Source organism: Girardinichthys multiradiatus, chromosome 3 (genome assembly GCF_021462225.1).
Source record: "Girardinichthys multiradiatus isolate DD_20200921_A chromosome 3, DD_fGirMul_XY1, whole genome shotgun sequence".
NCBI lineage: Eukaryota > Metazoa > Chordata > Actinopteri > Cyprinodontiformes > Goodeidae > Girardinichthys > Girardinichthys multiradiatus.
In genome coordinates this window covers 29,544,864-29,567,092 of record NC_061796.1, presented here as the reverse complement: position 1 = coordinate 29,567,092, position 22,229 = coordinate 29,544,864, and the positions used below count along the sequence as shown (strand labels likewise).

Genomic DNA, 22,229 nt, shown 5'->3' with positions numbered 1-22,229 from the left:
TCAGAACTGGACCCGACCTAAATGTATTTTGTAGTCAAGATGTGATTTTGGGTAAAACATGTATCTCAATAAATTAGAATTGTTTGAAGTGTTTAATTTTAAATATCGTTGCTTATAATATTCAGTTTATCAGAAAATTAAAACAATAAAAGCAAGAATTTGTTTTTTAAATGCAGAAATATTATAGCCTGTGCAATCACAGGGAAGACTGCCGAGTTGACAGTTTTCCAGCATGTGAAGCAAAGCCCACAAAGAGTTTAAGGGAGATTCAAGGTGTGGACTGCATAAGGAGTTGGTGCGTCAAGAGTCGCCACCACACAGATAATCCAGATGGGCTCCAACTGTCACATTTGTGTTAAAACACTCAGATATCTGAAGTGTCTTACCTGGGCTGAGAAGAGGAAGTGCTGGACTGATGCTCAGTGGTCCAAAGACCTAAAATAGGAATTTAATTTGGAAATACAAGCTTATTAATGGGAAGTTTAGGGATAACCGAAACCCATTCAAAATGTTTTGTGGGAGAATAACTATAGACTGTTGCTCAGAGGTCCAACGTCATCTTTTTTTGAGGTCCAGACTGAAGTTTCCACAGTTAGTGATGATCTGGGGTGCCATCTCACATGCTGGTCCCGGTCCAAATTCAACACCGGTGGAAATGTTAGAGCAGCTTTGTATCTGGCCACACAGCCTAAGTACTAATATCTTAATGACTAAGCTATCACTGTGCTTGCTTGGCCAGCAACATGGGCTCACCTAAATAATCCTCACAGGGAGTTTTGTCATGTGGAAGATGGTAGAAACCAGACCCGACATTTCAGACGAGTGGAAGGCTGCCATTAAAGCAACCTGGGCTTCATTAACACCACGCCTCTCAACACTGATGCAGTAAATGAAGCAAAAGGAGCCCCAACCAGGAGTTGAGTGGTTATACTCTACAGCACGTGGTGACCTGTCTGCATTAAAACACCTTTATTGATCTAATATTGTGTTTTCATTAACTGTAAGTTGCAATCAACAGAAGAAACACTTTTGTGTGTAAACACTCTATATAACACTTCTTTCTTGAACCAAATTACTGAAATGCATTAACTTTTCAGTTTTACCGTAATTTATCGAGATGTACCCATAGCTACATTAACCACACTCTGAATGGTGTGTTTTTTTGTTTGATGGTGTACGAGTCAAACATCAAGCAGATAAAATGTCTCAAACCCTAATATTAAGATTTATTTTACATGTTTATTACGTCATCACAAACATGAAGGCGCCATAATATCTCCGAGAGGTTAACTTAAAAACATTTTGTTTGCAAAGAGAGTCAGAGACCAGTTCAATTGCATAGCAATTTAATCCATGTCCAATAAGGACTCTTTCCCTGACACAGGGAGAGGCCCTGTGGTCACTCTCAATCACGTTTTAAATCGACCAAGACAATATCAATAAAACTATTGATAAGCGCTCACTATCTTCAATAGTGACCATATTCAACAGGCATTGTAGGGTCTTAAAAGAAGCCGTTCCTACACACCATCACTAAATGTCCATTGAACGTCCCCGTTCTAAACCACCAAATTACAGTAAATACAAGATGGGCACCATAACAATCAAATCCAAGGTTTCGTTTTTGTGTCGAGTCAAAGGCTTCCAGGCTCATGTTGGGCAGGTGGTACAGAGAATCATTGTTGAAACGGAAAAAGAAGAAAAAATATATGATAAACATGCATGGGGGGGGGGCTGGATAGGCTTTTCCTAATGCCACATGAGTGTGCACACAGACAGGCACAGACGCAGATCTCCAACGGGAGCCTTCCCAGCTCGTGCAGCGCAACAATGTTTGATCGGACCCACAGGGTGTTTTTGTGTGAAGAGAAAAAAAAAAAAAAAAGTAAAAGTAAAGCACTACACGAGGAGCTAGGGCTTCACATTGAGATGCAGCCTATACAGACACCGGTCTCCGTTTCAGGAGAGGGTTTCTACTACACATCACAATCTCTATCCACAGTTTGGAGTTCAGTCTCGGAATGTCAACAGCAGCACGTTTTGTTTTTCTCTGTCCTTTTGCGTCCCTCTGTGTGTGTCACTGCAAGTCTCTGTCCTCGAGGTACCTGTACTCGAAGGTGAACCCCTCTTTCTTCCTCTGGCCCCATTTCTCATAGTCAAAGTAAATGTAAGTGCCCTGGAGGGAGAGAGACAGAGAGGAGTGGAAACGAGCATTAATAAACCACAAGGAGCAGCACGTCGACGGGGGAATCTCAGCTACAGTGAGGACAGAAATGAGCTTTGAAGCTGCACCTGTTCGAACTCATCGGTGATCGTCTTGGGTTCTTCGTGCCTCTGGAACCACATCATGTACTTGGTGTGAAACCTCCACGACTGTTTTTTTAGTGCCTTGGCAGACAGATACTGAGCCTTAGTGCCCTGATAGAGAGAGAGAGAGAGAGAAAAAAAAACACTGAATTGACCTGCTGTAAATAAAAACAAAGAAAATACAAAACAGATAATTAAGTGGAGAAAATGTACCTCCAGGTAGTAGAAGATGAAGAAGAGCGTTTCTGTGGACAGTCTCTGGTAGAACTCTATGGAGTCAGAGTGGTGCGGTGGTACTTGATGGTGGTATGGCAAAGTAGGGCATGGATTCCTCATCAGGTATTGCCTTTGAAATAAAAATCACAAAACTCATTACATAATCTATTTCAGCAATTCAGCTAAAAAAGTGATGAATTACACACCAAGAGGTAGTTATTTAAAGTGTTTATTAAAACTGTGAATCCTATGGCTTACTGCTAACTGATAACCTAAAATTCAATTTATCTTCCAAACTCTTTCATTGGTACAGTTATACCTGTTGCTTGTGCACATTTTTCTACCACATTTTCTCCTTCTACTAAACTTTTCATTAATAAGCTTTGAGCTCCAAAAAAATGCCAAAGTTTATCACGGCTCCCCAAATCCTGACTGAGGAAACGTCCCACTGGACTGGACACTCCAGTTCTTTTAACCCAGGTAGGAGGCATCTGATGTTGTCTCCTGTTCAGGAGTGGCCTAACACCAGAACCAGGACCTGGATATATGTCTGTGTATGGTGGCTGTTGAAGCACTGACTCCAGCTAAGGTCCACACCTTGTAGATCTCCCCCATACTTTTAAATGGCCATTGCTTCACAATCCTCCCAAGTCTGTGGGTATCCCTGTTGCTAGCACATCTTCTACCCCCACTTTTCCCTTCCACCTAAGCTTCCAATAATATGCATGATACAACACTCTAAACACCCAGCTTCTTCAACAATGATTTTTGCGGCCTACCCTTCGTGAGGAGCTTGTTAATGAGAGCCTGCTGCATCTTTTCCTACTATTGTTCAGCTCTGTCTTGCACAATAATGTGGGATAATCTATATGAAGTGTGTTACTGTCATATTTCCATCTAAAACATTCACAGCAGGACTTTTCAAATGATGAACTTTCACCCTCAAAAAAAGCCAAATTTAACATGATTAAAATTAAATGGAACATTTTGCACACAAGAAAATCCAATTAGACTGATTCATTAATTTATTTCTGCCGCTCAGCTTGTTTTAATGTTTTATCGTAAAGGTTTTCATCAGGGCTGGGTTTTTTCTAAAGCTTGAAAGTAGAGAAAGTAACTGAATCCTGCTTTATATTCTGGGAGCCGAGATGATGAGGAGTAAAATATACGTACCAAATCATAAAATAAATTGGGACTCTAGATGCAGAGTGTATCATCGCCGTCTGTGAAGCACTCACCTGATCCTCTCAGAGTCAGAAGGGTGTGGCATGTGTGTCCACGCAGACTCCTGCATCGCCTGCTGGTAAAGCTGGTCTTTGGGGAGAGGGGTTGGGCCCAACGGACAGACCCCGAGTGAGGGGGGGATGCTGACCTCCGACACGGACGGCTGAGGAGCGGCGGGTGTGCCGGGCGCTGCCGATGAACCAGAGAAGATATCTGCAGAAAAAGGGGAACAAATAAGGGAAGGTTTTTGCTCTGTAAAAGCATTTGAATGCTAAAACCAAACTTACATGACCACTGATTAGGCCTCGATTTCACTTAAAAGTAAAAATCTGTAGCTAAAATACCAGATATTTCTTAAAACGTATTTAATCGAAAAATTTATTTAAAAACAAATGAACAAAACAACCCATCTATATCCAATTCATCAAAATAAACTGCTACTTGATGCATTTTAATTAACTGATTCATTTGTTAACTGTGAGCTGATAACTCGCTGAAAGAGTGGAAATACTGCCTGACCGTTCAGACCTCTGTCGGTTACATGCAGGCTGGAAATCTCTCCGTCTAATCCTGATCCCAGCGCTGCTCTCTCAGCCATCGCCTTCAGAGAGCTGAGGGGCTCTGGAGCCTGAGGAGGGGAAAGAGACGGGTGCTGATGCAAACATACTGTACCTGCTGAAGTTCAATGAAAACGGTAAGGCAAATAAAGTCAAGGCTGCTGACATTCTGGAACAGAAAGGCGATGAAAGAGCATGAAATAAAAACTGAAATTAGATGGAAGGACCAGAATTATATTTCTGCTTAATCTAAATATGACCTCGGACTACTGTTTATGCATCATCAGGGACTGCTGTCATATTTGCCTTCTCAGAGTAGAAAGATTATGTTTTCTGCCTAAAATCATCTTAGTATATAGGATGGTTCCCATCTCTATGTGTCGTTGCATGACTGCAGGTCCATAGTTGGGAATAAATGTGTTCAGGAGCAGGTGTTTGGGGCAGTTAGGGATATTTTAAATATAATACATAAAGTTTAGCCTACCGACACAGATGTGTAAAAAAAAAAAAAAAAAAGTAAAGTACCCAACGATCTACACATGCCAGAGAATCACTACGTAAAGAAGTGATATATAGTCTATGGTTGTCCAACTCCACTCCTTGAAAGCCAGTATCCTGCCACTTTTACATGCATCTCTGCTCCAACACCACTGGACCAAATGAATGGCTGATTACCAGACTTCTGCAGAGCTTAACAAGATCCTGATGAGGTAATTCAGCCACATTTGATTCAGGTGTGTTGGAGCAGGGCTGCATCTAAAAGTTGCAGGATCATCAGCTCTCTGGGGACTGGAGCCGGAGATCCCTGCAGGAGTCTCTCTCGCAGCGGGAGGAGCACAGGTGGTATTCATTAAAACTGACCGCAGTCAATTTAGACGGCTCGGTTCAGCGGTTCTTGTATAGCACACAGAACTTTCAGTGTCGAGCTGCTTCACAGTATGACACTAATTGGACGGAGGCATGGTTAAAAAAAAACAAAAAAAAAAAAAAACAACTACTTGCCACACCTGCGATCTTCCTGCTGAGAGATGACCAAATATCTGCAGGTGGAAACAATTTATTGTCAGCTCAAAGAGAATCATTCAGCCTGGGCTTCCTGACCACCTCAGCAGAACCACAGGCTGTTCATCTCCATGCTACGCTGCATTGATGCAGTCATTCATGCAACAGGAGCCCAGACCACATATCGAGTGCAACAATGTAGAGTACATGAACACATTCTCCTGTAGGTTTCTCTCTTAGGGTGTATTCACACTTGCCACTTTTGGTCCGATTTAAACGGACCAGAGTTCGTTTCCCCCCTTGGTCCAAACAAGCGGACTAAAGGACTTCCCTGGTGTGAATACACCTTCAGAAACTGAATTTTGGGTTTTTATTAGCTGTAATCATTGAAATTAACTGAAACACTTAAAAAATCACTGTGTGTAATGTATTTAATAAATTTCCCTTATAAAGTGAATTACTGAAATACACCTTATGACTTTCTATTTTACTGAGGGGTTAGAAGGACTTTTACAAACCAACTAAAATCACAAGCACTCTGCCTTATGTGTCCAAGATGATTTCAACTAATTCTCATCTCAAAACTTTCCACACTCAAAACTCTAATTTATTCTCATAGTTTTTTGTTTTTTTTACATTGGAAAGCAAAACATTTAAGTCCAACTGCACACCATGACAACACAAGACTGAAGCTCTGACTCAGTGGTTTGGTACAGAACATTTCCATACCTTTTTTTTTAGGCATCAGAACCAACTTGGCTTATCTCTGTTACATAATCTGTTAGACTTGTAAAACTAGATTATCTCAATCTACAGATTGCTTAAAGCACAGTTGGTGATTCTATGCGTTCATCTGATTCAAGAAAAGACCAGGAGTTTCATTGTACATCAACCTTATCCAGTTTAAAAACCACAGACTTGGTTTAAAGCCTTGATTTTAGAGGGTAAAATCCTGTGAAATTGCCTTTCTTTTTGGTATTTTAATGTGCTTTTACCAGAGGGTTCTCTGTCAGTAACTTGTTAACTAAGAAGAACAATCTTTTAATTGGACAAAAACACAAGTTGCGACGCATAAACCTAAAATAAAGACCTAATGTAAAAAAGAAAATAATGTAAAAATATAATTTCCCCCTCTGAACCTCGGGTGTTTTTAGGTAAGGAAATGAGGAATAAAGCTTGGAAATGTAGTTATTTTCCTCTTTGATTTCATTTTCTCCCATACGTATTCCATCTTTTCCCCAAACTGTTTACATGTTAAACCCTGTTAAGATCTCCTCATATTTTTGTGTCAAAGATGAAGCAGAAATCTGCCAAGTTTAACACTAGAACTCCCAGGGCCGTCAATTTGACGGTTTTGAAAGTTTGACATGCCATAACTCTGGTTTATTAAAACTCTTATCTTCCAGGCATCCTGACTTTTTTCTAAACCTGTGTCTTGTGTATTCCTGTCTCTATTTTTTTTTAAATAACAAAGTGAATAAAAGATCTAAGTATTTCTACCTCTAACTACCACAGGTAGTTAGAGGTAGAATGTATTATTTACATTGATATTTTTTCCCCACGGCTGACTATAAGCGTGTGCGTTGCCTAGCAACCGCCATTCTAGAACGCAGTCTGAGAAGGAGATTGTTGGCATCCTACAAATGGCTTCCAGAAGGATATTTTCTACTCAAGAGGCATTGGAAATGCTTCAAAAATTACATGTTTGTGATTCTGGGGTCGAGAGGGATTCTGACGGGTCTTAGTCAGCATTCAGTTCCAGTGACAGCGGGTCAGAGAGTGAGCCTCCCCCGGCTAAAAAACACAAGTCGTCCCGTTAGCAGGAGGTTGTGGCGCATTATTTCAAGGTAGTAAAAGACTAGTCTATGTAACGATTTTATCATTTTAAGCTATAGTTTATAGATTAGTAAACTAATAATATGTAAACTATAGCCACAATCAGCGCAGGTTCAGAGACAGGGAGATGAGCCAGCTGCCCAGTGCCCAGCTATAAACCCAGCAAACCAACTCACTGGCAGGAGAGAAACTAAAAAACAAGGTACTGATAATGGAAAAAGAAATAAACAATAAGTCAGGTCATAGATATAGTAGCCCAGTAACAACAATCTATTCTGCGCTTTACAGCGTTTTCATCGCAAGATGAGCGCACACCTGGGAAGGAGGAGATAGGAAAGGATGGCGCTGTGTGGACAGAGGAGGAAGAAAGTAGAGGGAGGCGTCAGAGCCAGAAAGCATTGACAGAGCGCCAGATCCAAGATGCCCAGACCGCGTTCCTCTGCTTGGTGGATGCCGAAATGCACATCCTCATTCAGGGCTGCAGGGTGGCTGAGGCCCACAGAGTTTTAGGAGATGATTCCTCCTGGGACATGAGTGTGGATGAGCTGAAGGCATTTATTAGTGCTAGTTTAGTGCAGAGTGAAAGGGGGGCGTAACATGGAGCTGTCCAGCTTTTGGTCAGATTAGTAAAGCTTTTTTTATTTTAAATGTACCCACTACACTGTATTATTTTTCAGTACTATTTATAAATAATAATAAAACACAATAGGTTTTGATCAAATACTATTATTAATTCTTGTCAAAACCATAATTTTATAGCGTGCAAGAAAACCTTTAGCATTCTGACCAATGTAATGTAATGACGTCATCACCGCCTCATATCCAGAAGGCTCGCCGTCAAATTGACGGGCTTGGGAGTTCTAGTGTTAAACAGCATAAACTTAAATGAACACTGCTTGCTTGGCTCACCTTGAGGCCCTCAGAGGCCTGCGGATACGAGTGGGGTCCGTTGAGGAGACTCCCTCCGCCCGGTGTGCTGTCTGAGAAGGAGGGAGAGGGAGAGCTCGGGGGCAGTGTGATGGAGCTAATTAAGCTGGGGCCATTGTCCATCCTGTAAAAAATGGGGTGGGATCAAAAAAACGTTTTGAAAAGGCAAACAGCAACAGAAGGAAAACAAAGAAAATGACTTACGGCTGGCTTGTTGAGGAACTGAGAGATGAGGTTTGGCTGCTTTGTGACTGGCTTGGTGTGCTTAGAGCTGATTCTGTGGAACTCTCTGCCACTACAGCACTGTAACCTGAAGGTAGGTGAGGAACAAGTTGGAGAACGTCTTTCTACAGAAAACCCATAGTAAGCAGACACAAATCACCAGCACATTAACCTACTTGGGCTTCCGTTTTGCTTCAGTCCACTTGGTGGTCTGGCAGGAGCGGCATTCACTCCAACTACACCGGCGCTCCCTCCGTTTCCTACCATCATGCCAACTGCTCCAGGGGTAGAGCTGGCAGAACTCGGGGGCACCTGTGATGTGGCAGGGACCACACTCTGCCCAGGGACCAGACCCAAAATACTGCTACTCAGAGAGTTGTGGACCGGGCTAGAGCCCAGTAAACTAAGCCCTGACCCCGCTCCGTTGGTGGTGATGCTGCTGGAGCTTGAATTGGAGATGGAAGTGCTGCTCTCAGGCAAAACGCTGGACTGAGTGGTGCTGCTCAGACCCAGGCCCCCAGGTGCTGCCGCGTGCGCGTAAAGGGCCGATGTGGAACCAGGTATTAGGCCTGCTATTGTGTTTAAAGGAGTGGAGTGGCCAGTCAAGCCTAAACTTGGCATCTGGTTGGCACTGCTGGTCCCGCTAATGCCACTTTTTCTTAAATCCAATCCCATCCCCAGCCCCAGATTGGATGCCAGGCTAGACCCAGAGGAGGACTGAGAGTTGGGAGCTGATGAACTGGGCGTGCTGGGCGTGGAAAGTGAGGGGCACATGGATAATGGGGGTAGTGGGTTACTAGGTGGGCTGGGGGTGTTGTTTGATGGGACTGAAGGTTTTGTCTGAGGTGGCTGCTGATTCGATGGTTGAGATTGTTGCTGCTGTTGTGCAGATTGATGCTGATGTTGCTGCACCGCGCTGCTGAAGCTTCCTATAAGACTGCTGCTGGTGGAAACTGCGGGAATGCCTCCGACAACACTCGCCATGGAGAGGGAGGAGGAAGAAGAGGACCCAGAAGTGGCAGAAGAAGAGAAGGAAGATTGCAAGGATGGGGCACCGTTCTTCACAGGCGACTAAAAATGGGAGAACAGAATCTTAAGTTAAAACTTTCCCAATGGCAACTATCAAGGAGCAGAGTCTTTAAGGAGCAAAGTTTGGTCCGACTATGGAAGCCTAGTTATGCAGTAAATGGTACAAACTAGATTAGAAGTCTCCAGCCGTGGCCCTACAGAGAAAACTTGTTTCACTTCATTGCCTGAGAGGCCAAGTAACCTTCAGCCATGAGTCTCCAGGACCAAGGGTGAAGAGCAGTGCTCTACACTTTTCAGCTACTGACACAGCACAGATGGGAGTCTCTCACCTGACTAACTTGACTGTCTGTCGACCGTCCCCTTTTCTTATCGTCCTCCGAGTTCTCCTACAGGAGAAGATATCTTGATATGACAATCCACTTTTGAAAGGTTTAGTCAGCACAGCAGCCACTGGATTAGTAAGCAGGTGGGCTAATGGGTGAGTTTAATAAATACAGTTCCTTGCAAAGGTCTGCATGCTTCTTAAGCTTCACAATTTCTCAAGTAACAATAAACTTTAATGTATTTTATAGGGATTTTCTGTGAGGACCAACACAAAGTAATGCATTATTGTGAAAAGAAAGAATGCGTTAAAAACTCTGTTATTTCTCTTCCATTTACGCACTACTTTGTTTTGGTCAGTGACGTTCAAGGGGTATGACTACTTTTGCAAGGCATTGTGCACACTAAAAAAGGGCAATAGGCACAATTTTTGTGGTTGTAATTTTACTACCAAACATCCCATCACCAGCGCAAAGCTCAAATGACGCAAAACTGAACTTACAGCAGTGCAAGTGGCCGGAGATGGAGGGATGGGCGAAGATGATGTTGTGGAGGTGGGAGTGCTGCTGGAGTGGAGATACAAGTCATCTTCCACATTGCCTGATGGGGATGTGGCAACTAATGCCGGAGCTAGAAGAGAACAGCAGGAGACAAACCGTAAGGTGATGACTTTGCGCCAGAGGAAAGAAAAGCATCTTCCGAATGTATCTTTAGGGCTCTCTCACGGATGTCGTCCAGGTCTAAGTCGTCATACAGGAACTCATTCTCCTCAAAGTCCGGGTCTTGACAGGAATCTATGTAGTACTCAACATCATCCTTGATCTTCTGGATAGCATCCACCGGTATAGAGTCATTGTCCAGCATCCGTAAAATAGTCTCCAACATGCGAATGTGGTATCTATGTCTCTCAATCAACCGCTTGAGTTCATCAATACGATCTTGCTTCTGCAAGACAAATTGGACAAAAAAAGGTTGTTTGCAAAGTGATTACATCCCCATACCAAGTAGAGAGCGCACAGTCATGGCTGACTGTAGAAAGAGGAAGGAATTACCTCTTTATCGCCCTTCTTCTTTCGTGTCTGGACTGAAAGAGATTCCACCTCACTCTCGAACTGATCCACCTGCATATTTAGTGTATCTATTGTATTCTAAAGGTGGTAGGGAAGCAGGAGAAAAAGGTTAATGAATATATTTGACAGAAATTCAAGTTTGATGTTAAGTATTTTATTCCTAGCATCTTGGCTTTTGATCAATCTAGCAGTAAAAAAATAATTCAAGCCCAGTATTTTTTTAAAAACAGAAAATATTGGATTTACTGTTAGCCACTGTCCCGTTTCTTCCTTTTCCCTCTGAGCTGGATCCACCTTCTGAGCAAGCCCTAAGCCTTCTTTAGAGTAGGCTTTTGTTTTTGTTTCACGTTCCACCACTTTGAACCTTTCCATTTGCTTAGAACAGGAAAATCACATTAAGTCTCATTAATTTTCACTCTGACATTGTTTATGTAACAGTTAAGGCTTGAGATTATACTTTTACTTCTGAAAAATCTGCACTTTAATGGTCACTGAGCCAAAAAAGTGCTATTATGATTAGGCTGCCACACACGCCTCGGTGGAAGCTCTCGATTTTTCAGAAATGCAGAAAGTAACAGTTGTGCTGAAGCAATCATACTGTGAAAACTTGTCAGCTTGATAAAAAAGGAACTGTGGGAGACACCTTTCTGACATCTTTATTTTTCGAGCCATATCTGAGTTTTATTTTTGATAAAGATGATCAGAAACTGATAGTTCTTGGAAAGTCTTTTGCGTTTTTCACCAAGTCCTATGCAAAATGCACTCATCGGCCACTTTATTAAGTACACTTTGCTAGCACCAGGTTGGATTCAATGTGGCCTCCAGAACTGCCCTAATTATTCGCTGCAAAGATTCAACGAGATGTAAGAAACATTCCTCACTGATGTCAACCCATATTCACATGATAGCATCAGGTAGTTGCACCAGACTTGTTGGCCTCCCATCTATGCTGCAAATCCTCCGTTCCACTACATCCCAAAGATGTTCTGTAGGACTGAGCGCTATGAAGGCCATTAGAGTACAGTGACCTCATTGTCATGTTCAAGAAAAGCATTTGAGATGATCTGAGCTTTGTGACATGGTGCATTACTCAGCTGGAGCCATCAAGGTCCAATGTGGTCTAAAAGGTATCGACCCGGTCAGCAACAATGCTCAAGAAGGCTGTGGAGTTTAAATCATCCTTAGTTTCTACTATGGGGCCCAAAGTGTGCCAGCAAAACATTGCACACAACATTACACCACCACCACCTGCCTGAACTGTAGTTTACATGCCAAAAGAAAGCATGCTTTCCTCTAATTTAGGGGTAATTCTGACTCTACCATCTGAATGCTGCAGTTGAGCCCCATGACACCATGCAAGTTTTTTACAATCCAATTTTGGGGAGCCTACGCAAAAACTCGCCTCCATTTCCTGTCCCTTAGCTGACAAAAGTAGCACTTGCTGTGGTCTGCTGCTGATGTAGCCCACCTGCTTCAAAATTCCACGTTATGCCTTCAGAGAAGGTAAACTTGCATTACTTGATTGTAATGACTGGTTATTTCTGCTACTTTGCCTTGCTATCATCTCACACCAACCTCTCGTTCTTGTTTGTCATCAATAAAGCATTTCTGTCCATTCATCTGCCGCTCACTAAAAGTTTTCTATTCTTCAGACCAGTCTTTATAAACCACAGGAATTTCTGTGCTTGAAAATCCCAGTAGATCAGCAGTGTCTGAAATACTCACACCAACGTATCTTTTACCAAAAGCCATGTTCAAAACTCACTAAAACACCCTTTCTTACACATTCTCCTGGTCAGTTTAAACATCAGCAAGTCATCTTCATCACTTATTGAGAGCTAAATGCATTGAATTGCTGCAATGTGACTGGCTGAGTCCCTGTTTGTGTTATCAAGATATTGAAAAAGTATACCTAAAAAAGTGTCCGGTGAGGATATTTGCAGGATGTTTTGAAAACATTCACGGTTGAGGGAAGGTGATGAGGTAATGTTAATCATATTGCCAGAATAAAAACTCTGCATTATGAACATTAACAAAGGAGGCATACCGTCTCTATTAGTTTTCGGTTCTCTACTAGCTGCCGTTTGTCTTTGATCTCGTTCGAGGCCACCCATGTTTTTATTTGATCTCTCAATCGCTGCAAAAACACAGAGCATTGAAACACATTTTCACATTGTAAATTTTTATATTTTTATCAGTTTTTATGCACTTGTCCAAATTTACCTGTAGTTTTTTAATCTCTTTCTTGAGGTCAGCCTCATATTTTTCCTTCTGGTTTGCATTAGCTGCATTGTGGAGCTGAGAAGTAGAAAAATGAGTGGAAAATTGCATATATGAAGGCTTCAATTACAGCAGAGAATCGCTATAAAGATGGAAAACCTCTTACTTTTTGCCAGATGTCCTCAAACTGTTCAACACCTTCTGCTACTTTTTTCAAACATCTGTCAATTTCACCTGCAAAGATGAAAAAAAATATCCAAGTTAGATTGCAAAAGTACACTGAAACTTAATAAATGACAGCAATAATAGGAGAAGTCTGCGGCTCATTGTGGGGCAGCATGAACAGTTTCACAGTTACCTTGTAGTTTTCTTTTATCAGCCATGGCTCTGACTACGACAGTTTCCACATTCCGTCTGTCAGAACGTGATCTATGTAAATAAACCACACAAGCATCAGCACACTGTAAAATCAAACATAAATCTACAGACGACTGAAAAGCCGTACATCGGTTTGCAGCGACCGAAACTGACGTTAACACCGTCTAAACGGACAGCTGATATTAGCAACACATATATAACACAACCGCAGAACAAATAAAACACATTCAAAATAAAATCCTATGTGACAGTCACTCCATCACTATGCTTCATAAAGTTAAATGATCCCGCTAATACTAACCAATTTGACTGGTTTGGCAGTCTGCTAAAATTAGCCAGCTAGCGAGCTAACGTTAATACTAGCCTAGCTCATCCACTTCGCTCAATTACCAACTATCCCTTCCCAGAACAGTCTCCATGAATTATGTTGACTGATGTAACGCATACAAATGTATCATTACTCTGGGCTCCATTTGAGCTTTTATAACGATAGTTTTGCGTGTTGAAAGGTGAAATACAAGAGAAACCGTTCCAATCGCCGATATGCTAGCGAATACCTAAAATGCTAGGTAGCAGCTCAGCTAGCCAAATTAAGGAAAAAGGGAAACTGGGTTAACCCGACCATGTATATTTATACTTGTGTGAGACATTTACCTAGGGTGTGGGATTTCGTTTGTCTTTTTTGAAATACAGCCAAAACTAACTCCAGAAAGTCTTCTTTACTTCCAAAATTTGTTTTCTTTTCGTCAAGCTCGCTCACTGTAATGTAGCTGAAGATGGACGGTAGCTAAAGTCCCACCTCCACGTTTAGGCTCCGCCCTAAACCCATTCCACGAGATCTGATTGGACAGCAATCACGCCTGTCACAGTTGCACATCCGCTGGATCGGAGACCGGCCATTGGTTCATTGCATTGTTTTATTTTCTGTTAGACGTCCAATGTATGTATCTTAGTGATGGATTATGTTTGTAGGTGTAAAATTACTTTGATAGTTCTTTTATGGTCATTTATGATGGCTGCTATTAAAAAGAGCACAAAGTTAAAAAATTAAAAGAGCATTAAAATACTTTCCACCTAATAAAATGTTTTTGGAGCCCATGTATACCACTTAAGTAACAACGACTTGTATTTTTTGCACTAGCTCTCTGCCTCCAGTTGGAAAACACAAAACCTGAACATCTCCTTTACTGTGAGTTTGAATGAGAGGCTGCAGTCTATGCTGGGAACCAAATAACAGGACCTAAACATTTTGTAATCAAATCAGATCTCTACATTTTGACCACTTGATGGGGAGCTCTATGCAAAGTGGATTTGCTGCGATTTTTTTCACTTGGTTTCTCTTGTTCCAAAAGAGCTGCTGTTTTAAGTCTATGCATATGATCAGTGAAAGGTTGGTGTGAAAACTGCTAAAGTTTCCCCCCTTACACAGCATTTTTAGATGTGAATAAAATGTATTTTACCGTTGCATTTGATCAAAACTACAAAAGATACTGCAAAAGGGTCTCCTAAGCTCAATGTGGGTCCAGAGCTGCAGGTTCTCTTGACTAGTCTTTCTTACCACATCTATATACACGGGTACATCTCGGTAAATTGGAATATGGGTTCCAATGAGGCTTGTTTGTCAGATTAAAAGTACCCTTTGAAAATAACATGTAAGCAGCTATTAAACATACTTTTCATTACGCCTACATTTCGAGCGGAAAATCATAGCAGAAATAAAGACTTTAAAACATCTGTCTGTGTGTAATTAATCTTTACAAAGTGTTTCACATGGTGAATTGAGTTACTGAAATAACGTTTTTAATAATAATCTTAATTTATTGAGATGTGCCTGTACAGTACATATCAGCTACTCTTAAGAAAACTAATGTTCAGTCCTATTTGACCAGTGATTTTATCTGTCATTAAACTTAGGCAGGAATCTTACCTGAAAAATCAGTCTGTTTTGAGGGGCCTGAACGACTTCCCCTCCTTAAGATACAGCGCCAGCAAAGCATATCTCTTGTCAAAGACACCAGTCGAGTAGGATTTTCCCCCCTTTAAATCAGTATTAAAAAAAAACAAACAGTTATTGTATTTTTATTACTGGTTTTATGAGGCATCTCACCTTTCCTCATTGGGGGCTCAACGGGGAGGGAGGGATTCTTACACTTACTTTGAGAGCTCTCACCTTAGTTGTCCTGTTTCCTGATTTTTTTTAACCCGTGAATGAATATAGAGAGAACTTACCAGACAAAAAATACAATCCCAGATACTGAGGTGGTTGAAAAGGCCTCCAGGCATTTCTCCTTATGGGGGACTAATACCAGGCCAACAGAAACCCAGAAGTGTTTTTCTTTATTTTTAGAATCCTATCATCGTGATATTTAACCAGACAGGTGGAATGCCTCCAGAACTCATCAAGTTTAGCCTTTACCCCAAACATTGAACGTAGCAGAAGAACAAAGCAGGAGAATTAGCATCTGTTGGGCTCAGGTTTACCGGGGTAACATGAACTTTAAAATATAAATACCCAATAATCAAAAGGAAGAGTAAACGTTTTATTCACTGTTCCTCATGAAACAAATTTATAATATTCATGAAACTTTTCAGAGAACTTGTGTTTTTCCATGTAGTTGTATCCTCTTTAACCTGAGCATGTCACATTACTGTACATTGGTCATAATTAGGTCTTGTCCCTACACAATTTCAAAATACAAAACAATATGTACAAAACATAAAGACACAGAATTTAGGTTGAATCGAGTAAACATTAATTGTCTCACATGAGTTCAATCCGTCTGGTTCCTTCAGGGAAACAGCAACCAGTGCAAAGTCAGACTTAGAAAAGGCAGCATTATCACATGAACAGCTGAGGAAAACTATCCTGGGCAACAATCAGTGTGACAGAGATGTTGGGCTGGGCATTTCTCCAAACTGAGTCTCTGCCAATGCAGACATGTCGGGTTCAATCTGAAACAAAAGAGGCAAAAATCTGCTTATTTATAAAGCAATTTATTCAACATTGTCAGGTGCATAAAATCTTATCAAATTCTAAAGTAACCACGATGTCTACTTCAAGTCCTCAAGCACCAGTGTTCTGCATGTGTTAGATGTTTGCCTGGTTCATTATGGCTGGTTCAATATATGTATGGAGCATTTTGTTGCACTGCAAGAAGGTCCTGCATTCCAATCCTAGCCTGTGGTCTTTCTGCATGGAGTTTGCATGTTCTCCCTGTGCATGTGTGGGTTCTCTCCGGGTACTCCGGCTTCCTCCCACAGTCCAAAAACACAACTGTTAGACTAACTGCTCTCTAAATTGGAGGTAATTCACCCATTTGAATCAGTTGTGCTGGAGCAGGGACAAATTTAAAACATGCAGAAAACTGTCCACTGATGACTAAAATTGGACACCATTTGCCCTGTTCACGCAGAGACAAAAAACGTATTGTTTCGCAATCGATTTAGAAAAAAAATGTGCATCCAAGCAAGTGCACATAGCACCACGCTGTAGTATGTATGCCGGGCCAATTGGTGGTGCTGCGACACTGCCTCAAAAACTGTGGACAAAAACACCCAGTATGCACAGACAGCTCATGCAAGGTAAACATGGCAACATGGCTGCAAAGAGGAGCCTGAGGATTATAGACAGAGGTGGAAGTACGACGTCATTGTTTCAGAAAATATGCACTTCCCATGTAGACATGAAAACATCGAACCGCCGTTTTGAAATCTTCCCAGTCTATGACCCGGTTTCAAAAATGAGTCTCCTAAATGCCTAAAAACGTTTGCGGATACACCTACGCTAGTCTCCATGTGGACAGGACCTATTTACTGACCTGTAGATCTTTGTCCTTTTCTTGCCGAGGAACTCTGTGCCTCTTCTTCTTCGGTCCGGTTGCATGATGTAGAGCTACAGAGGAACCAGACAAACCATTGAGTCTTTCCTCCTCGACTCCGGCACCAGAATCCAAGTGGGCTCCAGGCTCATCCTGAAGCAAGCAGAGAACTTATAAATTCAATACCATTTAAGCAGGCCAACGAAACTTCAACGCATTACATTGCAACAATTAGTGTGTTTTGTCATGGCCAAAGTGGGAAGGTTTTAAGCAAATTATGGTGCAGAAGTTTTGCTTTGAATTGCCATATCAGCTACTACATTAAGTTCATACTGCACATTTCTTGGCAGTTCCAATGTTTCTCAAAGAACGCAAGAAAAACATATGATCAGAGATTAGCTTTGACAACATAGCATAGGAAGACAAAATATTTATTTTAACAAACCGTAATTAATCTTAAGAGAAAGCAAAATAGAAATAGAAATGAACTGTGATGTAATAAAAAAGATGTTAATCTATATTCTCTTGAATTTGTTTCATTCTTGTAATTACAGCAATATTTTACTAATTTATGCATTTCTGACTGTGAACCCACTTTTATTAAATTGAAGGGAAACTTAACCTCTCAAATCCTTACTTCAAGCTGTATGGTGAGCTGAGCATTTCTGTAATCATCTCCATGGGCATCTAAAGTTTTCATAAGAAACCTGTAAAGATCAGCAGAGCTATCAGGTAGAAAAGTTCTATACCAAAGTAAAAAACCTTTACATAAATATTGGAGTGAAGTTTTATACCGTCTTTCTTTCTTCAGGCGTCGTGTAATTCTTTGCACTTGGTGAAGGCGACCTAGGATCTTCTGGTTTACCTAAACACAACACGGATCAGCAGGTGTGCCTTTTTGATTTATTTTAACAGCAACATATTTAACAGAAGTTTAATTTTATGATTCAAAACAAAGCAACAAACAAAGAACCTGTGGAACAAAACTATACAGAAGGAAATGCTTAAAGAGCCCTTTTAACATCATACCAAGAAATTATGTCTTAAACAAGGTGCTGTGTGGTTGTAAAGCCACTCGACTACTTATCCACATTTCAAAGGAAATGCGTTCAGGAAGTGGGTTCAAAGTGACCCACAAACACACCTGTTCAATTTCCTTGCACCTCCTGCTCAGCGCCAGACATTTCCTTTTGTCGAGAGCTCTCCTCTCTTCGTCTTCTTGTGCTGTGCTCTCAAGTAGCTCACTGCCTCCTGGATCTGGGTCCAGCTCCACCTGAAGAAAACCCCCCCCCCCACAATTTTACAAAAAAAAATATTACACCACATCACATCAGAAGAGACTAATCTGCATATATATTTACATATTAAAGCTAAGTGGCTAAAAGCAAGCACAGCATCCTCAGGATATTGTTTGTAGCCAGGAGGGTGTTGAAGCAAGCTGTGCCGTGCATTTTTATTGAGTCCCCTTTACTTTGATACCACTAAGTAAAACCAGTTAGATGAACACCCTAAACATGGTGATGGAACCAGCATGTGCTGGGGATGCTATTCTTTAGCAGGGACAGAAAAAGCTGATCACAGCTGGTGGGAAGATGGATAGAGCTAACAAAAGACAAAATGTCTGCATGCTGTTAAACCTGCAAAATCTAATATACAACATTTCTGTCACAGACCTTCATCGGGCAAAAAGTGATAAATTTTTCAAGTTTGACATTAACCCCAGAGGAGCACTGAGGTCATCCTACCAGATGCCCTAAGGGTAGCCAAGGTTAAAAAAATTAAGCTTTTACAGTGGCACCTAGACTCTGGAAAATCCTGCAAATCAGGTTATTAAAACTCGAACGTGTATACAGTCTTTCAAATCCCACTTGAAAAGTCATGTTTTTTACTTCACCTCAGTTCCATCAGGTGTTTTATGCTGTGGTGTCTACTTGTTTGGCCTGTTCTTATAATTTATTACATTTGTCTGTTTTTATTTTGATGGACATGTGTTATTGATTTCTTCCATGCTGGTTTTTATCTAACTTGTAAAGCACTTTGGTCAACTTTGTTGTTTTTAAATGTACTATATGAAGAAAATTGACTTGACAAAAGTGTGCAGGGCATTTATCTTTACTTCTCTGGGACTGGCCTGTCCTTCTACTATGCAGCTTTTTAAAGGATAGATGTGCAAAGATTGATGTCTTTTTCAGATGGATGTAGATAAAATACAACTGAATCCTGGTACAAAACCTGCCAGAGGCTGCAAAACACTTGAGACTGGGCCAGAGGTTCACCTTCCAGCAGAACGACAACCCTAAACATACAGAATTACAACACCTTGATCCAAACAAGGGGTGCCCAAGTCCAGTCCTCGAGAGCTGTTATCTTGCAAGTTTTAGATGCATCCCTGCTCCAACACACCTCAATCTAATGGGTGAACCTCCTCGTCAGCATGTCATTCAGCTAATTGAGCTAATTGAGGTGTGTTGGAGCCGAGATGCATCTAAAATTTGCAGAATATCAGCTCTTTAGGATTGAACTTGGGCACCACTGGCTTATATCAAGGCATAGTCATGTTTTAGAATGGCCCTGTCAACTCTGGGAAGATAACTACAAATGCAGACTTCTCAGATTTTTATCTTAAATAAAAGTAGATAAATATGAATCATTTTCCTTTCACCTCACAAATATGCAGTACTTTGTGTTGGTCTATAAAATTAAGCTTCAGTAAAATACATCAACGTATTGCTTTTATTTAGGGCTGAATGATGGTAGGAAAACATTCTGATATTATCGTTTAATATTACAATGACAATACTGAGTACAATAAAACCACGCTGTCCCCACTTTACTCTGTCTTTTCTACCATCGTGGTATGATACACAGATAATGTGCAGCACTGATTGTGATTTTTCATCACCTCTCCTGGTTCCAGCTCCACACCACCAGGCTCCAGCTCAGCCTCCAAAATGTGTCCTCCAAAGAGAGGAGGTAGAGCCAACCCAGAGAAATCCTCCATCATCTGAAAAGGAACAAAATGCAGTACTTAAATGATGAGGGCACGCTGAGTGTAGCATCAATGTGAGTCCACTAAATTAGAAAATTATTTTGCATTTACTAAATAAATCCTAGTTAATGTGAGCATAACCACAGTGTAAAATAATCTCTGAGAGCTGAGTTCAAAAACACTGGTGACTCCTGAGCCGCAGCTGTGAAAACAGCGGTTACGAACAGTTTTTTTCCCCTTAAACCTTTCTACAAACTGCATAAAACCCCACGGTTTACCTCAATAGCCCATTAAGAGATAATCACGAACAAGATATTCAATTTGAACCGAATTTAAAACGATAATAATGGCAAATATAGCTCCATCTCACCTTGTCCTATGCTTATGTGCGACTGACGCAGATATTATACGTCATTTCGTCTTCTACTACACTTCCCATGAGCACCCTCTCTGCAGAAGCTACACCGGACAAGATGGCAGGTATGTGTTTATTTTGTCACTTTTCTAAACTGAAATCAACAAACTTAGCTTCACTGTGTCCCCTTGTACCATTAATAATACATTAAGTGTTAGAAATAAGACAAGCCTGATATCGGCGTGGCTTTAAAACAAAAATAAGCATTTGAAAGAAAACGAAAAATGTGACCTTGAATGTGTTGCTAACATGAGCTAATTTTGCTACTATACCGCAGTTGAGGAGGTTTTTTTTAAACACTAGCGTGGGTTTTCCTCCAGGAATCGGAGCTTTTCTGAAAAGTGCTTGGAATAAGGAGCCTGTTATCGTGGCATCCTGCGGGATTGGTATTGTAGGTAAGCAAGAACTCACTCGCAAGAAGCTCAAGTGTACTGCAATGTTATAATATAATATAATATAATATAATTCTTTACCCACTTTTATTGATTACCCGTTGCACTACTATTATAGGTACAATTGCAAGCTATGTTTATAATAAAACCCAATATAGGCTATGTGAGAAATAATCTTCACCTCTTTTTTTAATAAAAAATTGAACAAATATTGCATAATATCCTGTCATTTTTGCCTATGATCGCGTTTCACAGCATACTAAGACAAGAATACAGGGCAAGTTCTTGGAAAAACTCTGGGTTTATTGGCAAAATAACACAAATTAATCTTGAACTACAGTGAATATCAAAAGTCCACACACCTGTGTTAACATGTCGGGATTTTGTGATGGAAATTAAAATGAGACAGAGAAAAATGATTTCAGAATTTATCGACCTTCATTGTCACCTAAAAGATTTCAGTTGAGTTGTACAGCTTAATTTAATAATAAACAAAATTCTTTTAAAGGAAAAAATAGTAACATTGTGCAATAACTAGATGAGATTTTTGTGTCTAATTAAAAAAACTGAAACTCATACATAGATTCTTTAGAAATGGTTATATTTCAAGTGTTTACTAATGTGTGCATAGATAGATCTATTAGTGTAATTCTGGTATATTATGCACACTGACAGAATATATTCTATATTCGTTCAGGTGTCATTCTTCCATTCATCAGCCCCTATACTAAATACACAGCAATGATGAATTCAGTCATGCCATACAACTACCCAGGTAAACTCTCTTGTCTCAACTGTCATTTCACAAACATGTTAAATGTCTGTCGCTAAACTGTGCAGAACAAGCTCTTGATATTTAAATATCAACCAATAAAGTGTGTGTTTCTTACTTATTCCTTTGCAGTTCCTGTGAGGGATGATGGAAAGATGCCCGATGTTCCTTCACATCCCTGTGAACCTAAAGGAAGAAGCTTGGAATGGCTTCAGAAGCTATAATATGAGTTTAAGACCTGTAGCTCCTTCTGTTTGTATGTCTCTTCATTTTGCCCAATTGTTATTTCCCTACAATAAAGATTCTATTTAATCCTAATCCTGTCAGACTGATTTGTTCTGTATTTGACAGATTGACAGGACCACTTAATGTCATTTTAGAATTGAATGTGGAGAAAAGACTGTCTTATTCCTGTGTCAAACAGACACAGTTTTGAATCTGACCTTTATTTTCTGGAACATTTAGAAATTTGAGTTGCTAACAGATAAAAACACACCCATTCAAAAGTTAAAGTTGAAAAAAGGGGACAATTTT

At 40.6% G+C, this 22,229-nt stretch overlaps 3 protein-coding genes across 8 annotated transcripts; 1 reads left to right on the top strand and 2 right to left on the bottom strand.

The window, feature by feature from the left end:
- Window positions 1–1,219: 1,219 nt before the first annotated feature.
- Window positions 1,220–15,309, bottom strand: cnot3a (CCR4-NOT transcription complex, subunit 3a). Of its 5 annotated transcripts, none has more exons than XM_047360373.1 (19): window positions 15,237–15,309; window positions 13,290–13,360; window positions 13,098–13,165; window positions 12,935–13,009; window positions 12,759–12,848; window positions 10,958–11,086; window positions 10,694–10,789; window positions 10,367–10,586; window positions 10,144–10,271; window positions 9,650–9,706; window positions 8,468–9,362; window positions 8,274–8,379; window positions 8,052–8,193; window positions 5,312–5,344; window positions 4,276–4,375; window positions 3,762–3,960; window positions 2,521–2,653; window positions 2,293–2,418; window positions 1,220–2,176 (listed from the first exon to the last, which is right to left on the bottom strand). In XM_047360373.1, the coding sequence occupies exons 2-19, from the start codon at window positions 13,312–13,314 to the stop codon at window positions 2,078–2,080; spliced, it is 2,721 nt and encodes a 906-aa protein (XP_047216329.1). In that variant the 5' UTR covers window positions 13,315–13,360; window positions 15,237–15,309; the 3' UTR covers window positions 1,220–2,077. The 5 variants fall into 5 exon arrangements, with proteins under 5 accessions (XP_047216329.1, XP_047216327.1, XP_047216328.1 ...); XM_047360371.1 differs by having other exon boundaries at window positions 4,267–4,375; window positions 15,237–15,308; XM_047360372.1 differs by lacking the exon at window positions 15,237–15,309 and adding an exon at window positions 13,611–13,629 and having other exon boundaries at window positions 4,267–4,375.
- Window positions 15,310–15,835: 526 nt separating this feature from the next.
- tfpt (TCF3 (E2A) fusion partner) lies at window positions 15,836–20,552 on the bottom strand. Of its 2 annotated transcripts, none has more exons than XM_047360376.1 (7): window positions 20,487–20,552; window positions 20,030–20,131; window positions 18,272–18,400; window positions 17,922–17,992; window positions 17,765–17,834; window positions 17,128–17,280; window positions 15,836–16,261 (listed from the first exon to the last, which is right to left on the bottom strand). In XM_047360376.1, exons 2-7 carry the CDS (start codon window positions 20,129–20,131, stop codon window positions 16,187–16,189), a joined length of 600 nt encoding a protein of 199 aa, XP_047216332.1. In that variant the 5' UTR covers window positions 20,487–20,552; the 3' UTR covers window positions 15,836–16,186. The 2 variants fall into 2 exon arrangements, with proteins under 2 accessions (XP_047216332.1, XP_047216333.1); XM_047360377.1 differs by lacking the exon at window positions 20,487–20,552 and adding an exon at window positions 20,395–20,429.
- ndufa3 (NADH:ubiquinone oxidoreductase subunit A3) lies at window positions 20,514–22,013 on the top strand. Its single transcript, XM_047360378.1, has 4 exons — window positions 20,514–20,596; window positions 20,852–20,926; window positions 21,621–21,698; window positions 21,828–22,013. The coding sequence occupies exons 1-4, from the start codon at window positions 20,554–20,556 to the stop codon at window positions 21,917–21,919; spliced, it is 288 nt and encodes a 95-aa protein (XP_047216334.1). The 5' UTR covers window positions 20,514–20,553; the 3' UTR covers window positions 21,920–22,013.
- The last annotated feature ends 216 nt before the right edge of the window (window positions 22,014–22,229 follow it).